The 12,901-nt window shown below is 52.0% G+C and overlaps 2 protein-coding genes across 2 annotated transcripts in view; one reads left to right on the top strand and one right to left on the bottom strand.

Moving 5' to 3' along the window:
• The window catches only part of Bmp6 (bone morphogenetic protein 6), a 163,910-nt gene extending 161,891 nt beyond the window's left edge, over nucleotides 1-2,019 (top strand). The window contains exons 6-7 of the mRNA XM_026384642.2: nucleotides 638-748; nucleotides 849-2,019. Of these exons, the coding sequence (XP_026240427.2) occupies nucleotides 638-748; nucleotides 849-998 (261 nt within the window). The 3' untranslated portion in view covers nucleotides 999-2,019. The remainder of the gene's footprint in view (nucleotides 1-637; nucleotides 749-848) is intronic.
• A 142-nt stretch (nucleotides 2,020-2,161) lies between these two features.
• Txndc5 (thioredoxin domain containing 5) overlaps nucleotides 2,162-12,901 on the bottom strand; it is a 28,512-nt gene continuing 17,772 nt past the window's right edge. Inside the window, exons 5-10 of the mRNA XM_026384643.2 lie at nucleotides 11,985-12,100; nucleotides 9,587-9,673; nucleotides 8,864-9,007; nucleotides 6,567-6,649; nucleotides 5,022-5,151; nucleotides 2,162-3,838 (exon numbers count right to left, since the gene is read on the bottom strand). Coding sequence (XP_026240428.2) covers nucleotides 3,716-3,838; nucleotides 5,022-5,151; nucleotides 6,567-6,649; nucleotides 8,864-9,007; nucleotides 9,587-9,673; nucleotides 11,985-12,100 — 683 coding nt within the window. The 3' untranslated portion in view covers nucleotides 2,162-3,715. The remainder of the gene's footprint in view (nucleotides 3,839-5,021; nucleotides 5,152-6,566; nucleotides 6,650-8,863; nucleotides 9,008-9,586; nucleotides 9,674-11,984; nucleotides 12,101-12,901) is intronic.

The following is a 12,901-nucleotide window of genomic DNA, read 5'->3' on the forward strand; positions in this document are numbered from 1 at the left end:
CACTCTTACCTCCTCCTTTCAAAGCCTACAGGGCATAGATTTATTTTAGTATTTAAGCAAAGTGTAGCTGTTTTGAAAGGGGGTTGGGAAATTTTATCTCATAGTTAACTTCTCCAATGGCTATAAATAGATTCACCCCAACCAGCCAGATGAGCACCTATGTTTGGCTCCACGCCCAAGAACCACCACTAGTTTGTAGGAAGCCAATTTAGTTACAGGTGATGGATGGCAGAAGGTGGCTTTTATATGAGGGTGGCATCCTTGCTCAGCCAGGGTGCTCTGCAGGTCGGGGGTGTTGAGTGCATTTCCATTTCTATTTTCAACCTACAATGGCTGTTGGGGATGCCACCCTATCATTAATTGAGGGGATCTTTACCTAAAGTTGGCTGCATGTGCAATCCCAGGCTTAAAGGGCGGGTTGCAGCTGAGGTCCTGTGGGGCCTGTGGAAGGAGTGAGGGATTGGGAGTCAGATTGACCAGGTTCACACCTGAATGTGAACATAGACTCATACCTGAGCCTCCCTGCCCCAGTCTGCTAAGCCCCGCAGCACGGGCACTGCCTCCTCCCGGGGTTGCTGGGAGCACAGGTGCTGCGGGGTGTTCACCTTCCGTTGCTTCCTTTTGCTTTACAATCAAGGACTGGATCATCGCACCCAAGGGCTACGCCGCCAACTACTGTGACGGAGAATGCTCCTTCCCACTCAATGCACACATGAACGCCACCAACCACGCCATCGTACAGACCTTGGTGAGTTCTCAGACCCTTCCCTGGGGAACTGGGATGGAACCCAGACCAGTCATCATTTCTAACAGGACCCTTCCCCCCACCCCTTTCCGTTTTGGAACAGGTTCACCTTATGAATCCCGAGTATGTCCCCAAACCGTGCTGTGCACCAACTAAACTGAATGCCATCTCAGTTCTTTACTTTGATGACAACTCCAATGTCATCTTGAAAAAATACAGGAACATGGTCGTAAGAGCTTGTGGATGCCATTAACCCAAACCAGCTGCTGCGTGCACAAATCCTACTGTAGACCCCGGGATTACATCTGCCTTAAAAAGACCAGCAGCAGGAGTGGGAAGCCGAGACCGTGACACCGTCTCATGCTGGTGCCTTACTGCTCTAGGAGGATTTTTAAAAGGACATTAATAATCCGCTCACTTCGTAAATGCCATGGGTAGTTGTTGGTCTGTAGGAAGCTGAGTCTGTATTTGCAGCATGAGGTCTGACAAGTGCAGGAACCTAACCCTGAAAGGCACCTCCCCCTGCCAAGACAAAGAACCCACCAACATTAGCTTTGCTTTAGATTGTTTGTGGTGCCCGTGAATAAATAGGGGGAAATTTTTTTTGAAGGAGTGGCGTATTGTTGGCTGAAGTATGAGCTGGTGGGATATTAGGCGTCAAAGGTAGATTGCACAGAGGTAGTAGGAATGGAGGGGGAGGCCTGTATTCATAGATCTCAATCCCATTTTCATAAGGGATCAGCAGCCAGGATGGGAACCAGAGCTCCAGGAAGGTGCCTTTTTAACTCCATGGTTAACTCTTCACGTTTGTGCCGGAGCTTGGCTGGAGTGAAGATGTCCTTATTTCAGTCAAAAGAAACCACACCATCTCCACCCAGCTCCCCGCTAGAACCAAAAGGAGATGGCTCAGCCTTTGAGGCGAGGCTGCAAGTTGGGGGGGAGTTTTAACTACATCTGAAAGCAGTCCCCACCTCTTCTTTATCAGACCGGTCTTTGAAAAGCTCGCTAACTTCAGGAATGTTGGCTCTCCCATCCCATCTCCTTCCTGAGCGAGGATCTTTGCCTTTCACTCTATGGATACCGTGTTACGGGGTTAGCACCGGGAATGGGGAACCCGAGGAGGAGGGAGCGCCTGACGTTACGCATGGGTCTCGGAGACGGGCATATGCTGTTTATGAACAGAGATCACAGTTTCCTTTTGTAGAAAGTTAAGACTCAGATTAAATCTTAGAATATTTTTTAAATGTCTTTTTCGCGATCATGTACCGGGAAACCAATTTCATACTAAACTGATTAAATAATACATTTATAACCTTTGACTGTTTGCACCTACAGCTTTTTTTTTTTTGTAAATAGAAACTATAATTTATTGCCTATTTTATATCCATTCTGCTGTAACATTTAAGAAAAGACCAGACTTTAAAAAAAAAAAAAAGTTTATTTAGAAAGTAGAGTGTAAACAAATTGTACCACTTTGATTTTCTCTGAATACAAGACTCATGATGCAAAGCTAAAGCCACTCCTGGTGGCCGGGCTTTTCTAGAAAGCTGTTGGGTATTTTTTTTTGAAGGATATCTGTGAACCACACCTGATGAATAAAGATTTCCTTTGAGGCAGAGGCTGGCGGAGATGCTGCTTTGTTACCGTCTGCCTCAGACAGTAGACGCGGTCTTGCTCCTGAGAGTCCCCACGCCAGCTGCTCTGCGCTACCTGGGGATGACGCCCTGTGCTTGGGGTGGGGGAGGGGGCCGGTCGCCAGGTGGTCATCATGAGCCGCGGCTTAAGGGAGCTCCATCCCACGGGTGCTCATGTCCAAGGGTGCTGGGAAGGACGTCCAGTTGCCAAGCGTGGCCTGAGTTAGGAGGGTGCTGACCCTGACCTCTGGGCACGCGGGGGCCGGCGCAACCTGCCGACGTCAGTCTTTGGTCTCGAGGTCCCTCCGTTGGCATATTAGAAAGCCGACCTCCTCGAAGGCAGACAGCACATGGCAGGTTCACAGGAGGATGACTGAGGAACAGAATCAGAAGCCACTTCTCCAGGGGCTCCAGAGTGGAGCTGCAGGCCTGAGAAAGCCCCTCTGGTCCTGTCGCCCCAGGTGGTAGACACAGCCAGCATCTGCCACTGGCTGACAGGGCAGCTGGGACCAGATGCGTGGGACTTTCCTCCCCCCGCACTTTGTACGGAAGACCTGGAACCCTAATGTTCACAGGGACCCTGGCTTTGTGTTCACACGAGCGAGCGGATGAAACCTGGTGCCCGTGTGAAGCAGACAGGAGTCCCCCGTGACGAGAACTGCCCAGGGGGGCATCGGATGACGGGCTCGGCACAACTGCTGGGGCGCGGCCCACGGTGCCACTGCAGTATTATGGGGGACTTCCGCCCACAAGAGAAGTCAGTCAGTCCCCACAGAACAAGACTCAGCAGTGGCCACGAGGGGGGTATTTCCCAAGGGGACAGGTGTGTGTGTTGAAATCTGCTCCAAGGTACAAACCAGCCACATGATTAACAAGACAGTTGTGACCTTCAGGTCAGAGAAAATATCAATTCTGCCACAAGGCCACCTCTCCAGAACTCAGGGGCAGTGCAAAGAACTATTTTTTTTTTTTTGGATGATGCTTTTATCAAAAATCACTTGGGAGCCCAAAATAGTCCAGTAACTTCATTTCCCTTGACTCTTTTAGTCTCGGGGGAAACCCCTTTAATTTCATCAAGAAAAGGGTGGTGGGGGGTGGATTGCCACTGAGAACATTTCACTTGCACAGTGACCATGAGTGACACATTGGCTTAGAGGAACTTAAGAATCCGTAGAGCGAGTTGGCTTAAAAAAAACACGTGAAGAAGACACCACAAGTTCATACATTCAGCTTTCTGGATAACCATCCCTCGAACCCTGGATGTCCGAACGACGTCGCTCCTGTCCACCGGGTGTCGGGTGGCCAGGCAGGACAGGAGACTCCCCGGAGGCGGGTTTTAGAGTTCGTCTTTCGCCTGGCGCAGGACGAACTGGTGTAAGGACTCGAGGTCTCGACCGCCGCTGTGCTCACCGACTTTTTTGCCTCCCCGGAAAAGCAACAAGGTGGGGTAGCCTCGTACCTTTAAAAGGGGGGGGTGGGGGGGTGGGAAAGATTGAAAACCATCGAGCCGAGTCACACACAAACTGCGTCTTAAAACCAGACTGCCTGGGAAATTCCATGGCCGGAATCTGAAACTGGACAGACCATGAGAGGACCAGACAGTGTCGAAGAAAGCACTGCCTGGAGGGCTCCATACTTACTGTTTAGTCCAAATTACATGAAGGGCTAGTGTCAAAGGGACGGTTTTACCCTCAAGTGGAGACTCTGAATCTTTAAAGTGCACCGGGTTGCTGCCGGGCCTGGCGTCTACATTCCTAACGTGTAGGGGGAAGCCGTGCTCCTCTGCGCAGCACCCAGCCATGCGCTTTCCAGCTGCGGCTCACCCCTTTTCTCTTAAAAATTTCCAGGCCCAACAAGTAACTAGCGTCTGTTAATGACAAGTACACTACGTCCACCTAATGAGGTCATAAGCCTCCGAGGCTCCAAATGTTAATTTAAGGAAGATCCCGAGTTCCAAGCCAGCCCCAGCACCAGAGAGGCGCTCAGCAACTCAGCGAGACCCTGTCTCTAAATAAAATACAAAACAGGGCTGGGGGTGTGGCTCAGTGGTCGAGTGGCCCCGAGTTCAATTCCCAGTACCAAAAATAATTAAATAAGAAGAAAAGGAGTCGGAGGCTGGGGCTCCGTGTAGAGCACTTGCCGAGCACACACCCCTGGGTTCAATCCCCAAACCTTAAAAAATAAATAAATAAACACCACCAACAACAACAAAAGAAAAATGTAAATCCCAAATCCCCTGGGTCATTAGATTGTGTGACCAGCTGGGAATGAAGGTAACGGTTCCCCCAGCACAGGCCTGGCTCAAGGACTTCTTCAGCTCAGACACTGTCCTGCAGGTGCTGGATATGTCTGGAGACAGAGCCCCTCGGGGGTCCACCAGCACCAGCAGTGGCGCTGGTATTCTCAGCACAAAAGCCAGGCAGAGACCCCTCGCCTCCGAGAGTAGCTTCTGCCCCTCGCAGCAAAACATCTCAAAAGGGCCCTCGCCATGCTTTGTGGGGATGAGGGCAGAGGGCACCATCTCCTGAGCCCCCAACTCCACAGTGTGACCACTGGGGACTGGCTCCCAACTTCTGGAGGCCCCAGGCCTGGTTTCACCCAGGCCCACCCACCCCAGGTGCGGTTTCAAGCAGCAAACCCACCGAGTACTTGCTGCAAACGTTCCGCTCCACGGTGCAGTCGACCTCAGCGATCTTGACATTGGCCAGACCTGGGAATTCCTTCTGAGCGAGTTCCTCCCACGTGGGAGCCAGATTCTTACAGTGACCGCACCTAGGAACAGAGCGTGAGAGCTGTGGTGAGGCCCTGGGTCAAGGTCACTCACCGCCAGGGCTTTGCTGCTTCTGCCTGAGATGGTCAACAGTTGCCTAGAAACTTCCAACATGTCAAATTCTCCCTTGGGTGATACTAACTCTTCCCTCCTCACCTCCTGCCCCCCATGCTGAACAAGGAATTCCGTCAATTCAGATAACTGGAGAGAAATGAGGCGGTGTGAAAAGTGTAGATTTGGAGACCATTTCCGTGCTAAGGTGAAGCTGGGGCTAGCTGGTTTCATGAACTTAGGAGCACAAGGGTTTGGACAGGAAGGGAAGCAGAATCTTAAAAATCACTTGAATTCTGAGAATATTTTAGATGCGACTGCTAATGGTCTTAAAATTCCAGAACTTCAAGGCTTCCTGGACACTTCAGCAATTTGTAAAAGGCCACTGCAGAGTTTAGTGGGAACCCTCCCTTGTTCCCCTTAGTCGACTCCCTCTTCTTCCTGACCCTCTCCCAAGACTTGGGTGGCTGGATGAAAGGTGATGTTCTTGCCTCAAGCATGATCTGTATCGCTTTAGGGTTTTTAAAAACAGAACGCATTCTTGAGGGCAGTGTGGACGAGCGTGTCTAGTCTTTAAAAATCACATGGGTCAGAGGAGTCCTGTGCTCACTTTCTGCCCCTGACACTTCAGGTTCCTCCCAAGGACCTGAACAAGCTCCGGGCCAAGTGACATCGGCGCCCTGCCCTGTGCAGGTCCAGGTGGAGTCTGCCACCCTCCTGGCCCGACGGAGTGTTTGACTTGTGAAGACCAAGCACTGCTCCCTGCTGACCGCTGAGGAAACAGGTTCCGCGGGGTCAAAGGACATGCAGAGTTACAGTGGGTTAGGGTTGGTCTCCTGTCATCCCCGCCCCCGACACTGTCAGGCTGTCTTGGCCTCAGATGATTTGCTCTCCATTCAACTCTGGTCCTCAAGGACCCTGGGACAGGAACGTTTGGGTAACTGGGTCACATACTGAATGGCTCTAACAAGAGCCGAGCTCCACTGGGTCTCTCTATCCCATCGTTTGAAAGAAAAAGAGGAGCAGAGCGACCTGGTGATGGTCATTGTCTAACTCCAAAACCATCAGTCTGGAAAGCACCCAGACGCCAGACCGTGTTTTGTGGGGGCCATCGTAAATCACCTCCATTTTTGTAGACGGAGCTGTAACTAAATTAACCTCTTTCCCTATGAACCATGGTGAGTGCCACCGAACTTCAGTGTATTTGAATCGAGGGGCACGGTGAGAACATCTCCTTATTTCCCGTACGACCTTTGTGCCAATGTGGTATCTGCCCAGTGTCAAGCCTGGGGGGTTTGCTACTGAGGGGGCAGACTGTGACTTGAGCACACAGGAGGAAGGATGTGCTGATGAAGCAGCCACTCACCACGGAGCATAAAACTTGATGAAGGTTATTCCTTCTGCAACGCTGTCGTCAAAGTTCTTCTCAGTGAGTGCCAACACAGCGACCTTCCGGGAAAGACAAAACCACAGTTGAAACACATCACTTCAGCTACAGCAGGGCAGAAATACAAGATCCGTCCCTCCTTGAAAACGCTGTTCTGCGTGCTCCAAAGTCACCCAGAAATATACACGGAACTTGCACTGCACAGAGGTCATCACAGGGGCAGCCATGACGAGGTGGCTGCTGTCTTACAGGGATTGGGACAGGTGGGAAATGCCAGGAAGACACCCTCAGACCTCGGTCCTGCCCCCCAAGTCTGCCCAGGGCGGGGCTCAGGTGCAGACTGCACCTCCCAGCCTGGGGCGGGGGGAGTCGAACTTGTCCCCTCACCAGGTGACCTGAGGCTTCCTCACATGCTGCCTCCTGTCTGTCCCATCACCCCTGGGAGGCTTCATCTTCTCTGTCACAGAGGGAACCTGGCCCAGCCAGGGCAGCAACACGGGCAACGCCGTGTTGACACAGAATCGGCGTCTTCCCATTCCACGTGTGAGGTCAACGAGAAGTGCTCATCGGAGCCGTGGCAGGGGATTTCCAGGGAGGGTGCCCCACGGCAGCCCGCTGCAAAGCAATTCTACCCAGACTGTCCTTTACAGCATTGGGTTTGTGCACGTCTCCAAAAATGGCTCCAGGACCCTCTCCTCACACCGAGACTGGGGGCGAGTTATCCTGCAGCTCCGTGAACCAGGGCTGCTGTCAGGGATACGTGTCTTACGTCATCTCTCAATGACTCTTAATAATCCATTGCAACTGCCACGTAAATAGTTGTGACACTCTTGTTTAGGGGACAAGAAAAAGGTCGGTACCCATTCAGTAAAGGTACCATCTTTCTTCAGTTAGTTTTCTACCAGCAGCTGAGCCATGGAAATAGTGTTGGCAGACGACAGGGAAATCGAGGCACTGACCCCCTGGGGAGCACACGGGAGACTCCTCTTGAATAATCTCACTGGAGCCTTTGGCGTCAGTTTCCAGGGAAAGCTGACAGCCCATGGCCCCGCTCATCTGTGCAGACCTCCTGCCGTGGCTCCGGAGTCCTGTAGGTAACTGTCCACTGAGCATCTCCACCTAAACACGAGCCCTGGACACCAACACCCTGAAACCAAACCTGTCGCCTCTGCTCTGGTCCTTATCTGTGCTTAGACGGTCCAGAAATCAGACCCCTCCAGCTGCTCCCTAGAGCAGGACCCTTATACTTGCTCCTCCTCAGTCCTTGGTGTCACACCTTAGTTGGGGTCTCATCTTTCATGGCCTAAGGCAACAGCTCAATTCACACCTGCAGCCGTAGGTTGTCTCTCCATGTTTCACAATTGCTTGAAACACTGTGGGGACACCCTAGAAATTTAGGGAGCCCTGAGTTGGCTGTGTCCCCTGCATTCCAGCTCTGGCCTCACCTGAGCCTCCTCCAGTGCACCCACGGCCTGTTTCCACCTCAGTCCTCCGGGCACCCTCAGGCCCCACCCAGAACACACTGGCTGATTGACACACCGGGTGACTGACAGCCGCACCTCTGCTCCGGGCGCCTCCCCTGGTAGCCCTGGGAGCCCTGTCCTTCCTGCAGACAGAGCCGCCTCTCCCTCCTCTCCAGCTAACCTGGCTGCCCCCACACTGGTCACAGTCCATGACACCAGCTTGTCCTGTCTCCCCCACAGACCCGGTGCCCTTCTCAGGCACAAAGTGGGTCTTAATTTTGTTCCCTGGCAGCTAAGACAGGACCTGAAGTGGCCTGGGGACAAACGCAGGGTGAGTGGATCTTCAGCCTGGCACTGTCTGAAGGAGGACAGCACGCTGGCCCTCCAGAGGCTGCCCAGACAAAGCAGGCATCCTACGGCGGCTGGCCTCCTCGCCCCACCACACCCGACCTCTCTGCCACAGTTTCTCTGGGGCCTCTGCCACATGATCACAATCGAGGGACTGCAGCCAGGTTGTCAAGAGACCGGAAACGGCAAGCAGTCGAGACCCACAGCCAATACCTCCAAGTTCCACCAAAACCGAACGCTTTCCTAGATGACCACACCATCCCCAGATGCGGCTCACATCCACCTCGGTCTTTTAAAAGGGAAGCTTTTGTTCGCTTTCACCCCTTCAAGCCCGTAAGAGGAGATGGAGAAGATGCTTCCTGTCGAGAGGCATCTCAGCCAGCTCCACGGTGTCGGAGTGCCCTCCCTGTCGGGCAGGTGGCCGTGGCCCCTCTCCATCCCTCCTGAGAGAGTGCGGACACCCACCTTGTCGCCTGTGGGCTCCGCCGCCATCGCTGGTGCCTCTGAGGGCTCCACGGTCTCTGGGGCTCCCGTCTCTGGACCCTGCAGCTGCGACTCCACATAGTCTCTCAGTGACTCCAAGTCCCGCTTTCCCTTGTACTGATCGACCTGTCGGAGACCAGGGCCACTCGGGCCGTGGTCAGCACATGTCAGCACTCTGTACCACTGACCTCCCCGGCCCCACTCGCCCCATGGGGACCCCCCCAGGTGTCTCAGCTGTGCACCCTGAGCAAGCTTTGCCTGCTCCCACTTTAATGGGAAAGGAGAGACTTGAAGCTTGGCGTTGGTGACAGACTTTATAGCTCCAGCGAGCCCTCATGCTGCCTGGGGAACCATAAGAGGATGACCACGTGCCAGGCATGGAGGGGGCAGAACCCTACCGAGAGCCAGCACTGTCCCTGCTCTGAGGCCTGGCCTGTGTCTGTGGCCACAGCACAGTTAGCCTGTGCCTCTGGGCTATTCTCATGACAACCTGAGCCCCTGAAACACTTCAAAATAGTAGAAGGGCTTCTCCTAACTCTCCAGATCTCCTTAAGAGAAAGACATGGGTTCCATGGGACACGTTCCTGGAGGCCAAGGTCCAAACAGCTGACCGTGGCCGTTCCCCGCACCTGTCACCCCCCTCAGCAACTCCACCCTCTGCTGCCAGGAGGAACTCGGTCTCCTCACCAGGAACCCAAGACCTACCTTCTTACCGTCTCGGAACCAGAGAAGAGTAGGATAGCCACGGACCTGGTTGTCTGAGCAGAGTCCGTAGTGCTGTGTGCAGTCCACCTGGAAACAAAGCACAATCATGCTCCTGGTCAGTGTCCTCATGTCCTTTTGGCTAAAGGGAATGTTAGACACTTTGTACTTAAAAAAAAAAAAAAGACTGTTTTTTAAAGTTCAGGTTCTGTAGCATCTACGCCAGCAAGCTGCAGTTTTTAGAGAGACTTTTCCTAGAAGCCACCCCAAGATACACCTGAGCTAATGGAGCAGAGCAACAAGATTTACTTTAGAGACAGGATTCACTTGAACCAGTTGAAAAATGACGACGTTTAGGAAGCGGCCTTCTAACTGGAACAGTTGGCGGCTGGAGTCGGGGCCCGGCCTGACATCTGGGAAGGGGGCGTGAGCCAGGCTGCCATGAGCAGGGCCTGGACAACTCAGTGTCCGTTTGTAAACCTGCTCTCCTGCTCCCACTCACTCAAGCAAGGAGGCCTCGGGACGCTGCTCCAGGATAAGAGTGTGTCCTCAGCAGGCACAAGGCCCTGGGCTCCATCCCCAGCACACGTGCACACAAAAGCAAGGGAGACGACAGTCGGTTTTCACTAGGAGTACCTGGCCCATAAGAGAGGCAGCTCTGTTAAGATGTCCAACTAAGATTATAATCTGTCCTTAATTCTATAAACTTAATTTACCAGTGATCTCAGCTCTTCAAGTCTTTTTATTTAAATCTTTTAAATACTTTCATGAAACATTTTGCTCTGAATCCCTTCTTTTTTATTTTCCATTGGCATAAAGTTGGCTTAGCAGCCAGGCACAGTGGCACAGGCCAGTAGTCCCAGCTACAGTGGAGGCTGAAGTAGGAGGATCACTTGTTCGGGGCCAGCAATGGGCAACTTAGCAAGACCCTATTTCAAAATAGGAAAAAGGTCTGGGGATGTAGCTCAAGGGTAGAGCACTCGCTTAGCGTATAGAAGACCCTGGATTCCATCCCCAGCATTGGTGGGCGAAAAAATTCAGCAAGCAGCAGAACTAAGTTGTTTTTCACTATGTCAACAAAATAGGGTGAAAATATTATTTTAAGCCATAAGTCTGTAGTGAGACAGCAGTGAATGGGTTATGCTGAAGCAAAGGAGCCTCAAGCCAAGTCTGTGGAGGGGATGAGATTTTCCAAGGGTCCAGTCTAGCCCAGCCGCGTGCACTCAGAGATGGGGGCCCCCGCCCTGCTCCCTGGGCTGATGTCTTCACGTGTCTGGTTATTCTAGGAGCTTCTACTAAGATACACTAAAAAGAATTATCTCCCATAAGAGTTCATGAAATAATCTAAAACAAGGATATAAGAAATGGGCTAAAGTAGAAGAAGATTATTTTATAATCACTTCTATAAAATGTTCAGTAACATAAAATCAGGATCATAACATGGGATCCCAACAAATTATTGAAAGTAGTTAACAGGCAGAGGTGAAGATCCATTTAATAATAATAAAAATGGTGACAATGCCCCGAGCAGGTGCTGCACCCACACATCATACCAAGCCGTGTATTTTCATCTTCACGACCAGACACGGCGGACCCTATCTCAGTTTTGCAAATGGGGAGACGAAGGAATGGTGAAGTCTCACCTGAGGTCAGCCACCCAGGTGTATTCAACCCCTCAAATCATGCTTTTGATGACCTCACTGTCCTGAGCAGGTCATTCTATTAACTATCGCTCCCAGACCTGCAGCACCACTTCGGTATACAAATGAACCCGTGGCAAAGTAGGAAAATGAGATTTTTACATAATGACTCCATGCAGGATGTCTGGGGGTACCAGAGGGACGGAAGAGATTAAAAGGACTCGATGGCCCAGGAGCTGCTTTGGATAGTTCCAGAAAATCCGGTTATACAGAAGTTGTTAGATATCACTTCTGGCTCCTCTGTACAAAGTGGGAAGGGCTGGAAGGGATCCCAGGCGGCGGCGCAAACTGCAGCTCGCTGTGAAGAAGGGTCTTTTGCGAGCCCCAGTGAGCACAGAGTCGAGGGCCCTCTAGGAAAGAGCTCTTGGGTGAGCTCCAAGGACGTCCAGGGAACATTCTACAAGGCTCTGCCCCGTATCTTTGCAGAACGGGCTCTGGGGCTGCCAATTCAAAAATTGGCCGTCTCTTAGAAATAAACAAAGCAGCCAAGGCCGTAATTTATCTCGGGGCCGTGGAAAAGCCAGCAAACTCGAAACCAGGCTGCCATCTGTGAAGGTGAAATGAATTATCAAGTGGCACACTCAATGGAATTAATAAATCAGGTCTGTGACTTTGCACACAGAATGAATAATGGGCTCCTCCGCTAATTAATCCAGCCCCCCAAATGGTCTATTTCCAGTTTAATAAGGGCCTCCACTTACCTTGCCAATCTTGACAGTTTCGGAATGTTCAAGGCCCAGAGCCAGCTGCTCCCAGGTCGGAGCCAGAGCTTTGCAGTGGCCGCACCACGGAGCGAAGAACTTGATAAAGTGGTCGCCTGCAGAGGAGGAGAGGGACGGGGAGAGGGGCGCCTTCGTTCACGTCACGCCCGACCGGAGGCCCAGAGAATCAGATCTCTGTCCTCGTGTCTGGCAAATCCCAGTTGGGACGGAACCTTGGACTGTTAGAGTGACTCTCCCACGTGTTTCTCCCCATGAGTTCATAGCGACACCGGTGATAAAACCCAATCTGCCCTGTTTGCAGGATAACAGGGCACCAACTCCTGCAGTCCAGAAAACTGTCCATAAAGGAAAATAATTGGGCATGTGTCCAGCCTGCCTCCTTTATAAACTATTAACACGGACGAGGCAAGTAAATAATGAGAGTGAGTCTCTCTTGCTCATAAAATAAATACATAAATCGACGAAGGAAGACGGAATGCCTGAGTTAGAGTCAGCGGATGACCGTGAGTGCGTGGGTCCAGGCAGTGACCATTGGGGATGCTCCCTCCATGAACGGGGACTACCAGACACTGGGGGCAACTGCCAAAGGTCTTCCTGTACCCCCGAAAAACAAAATGAGACTATCGACATAGATCCGGCCATCAATTTACAGGCAACAGAGAAACCAGGGCAGCGGGTACACCTATACGACGGGGATTTAATCAGCAAAGTCCAGACTGCAGGGAGCTAACTGTACAGGTCAACAAAATGTCCCCTCAGCAAAGAGAACACAAGAAAGAGAGATGTCGGGGGACGCGCAGTCAGAGGAGCCTTGAAAGAGAGAAGTGCAGGTGCTCCTCGACTTACAATGGGGCTCCGTCCTGATGAACCTGTCAAAAAGGACCCTTGATAGAAAA

The sequence above is a fragment of the Urocitellus parryii genome, chromosome 8, assembly GCF_045843805.1.
Source record: "Urocitellus parryii isolate mUroPar1 chromosome 8, mUroPar1.hap1, whole genome shotgun sequence".
In the NCBI taxonomy this organism is placed as follows: domain Eukaryota; kingdom Metazoa; phylum Chordata; class Mammalia; order Rodentia; family Sciuridae; genus Urocitellus; species Urocitellus parryii.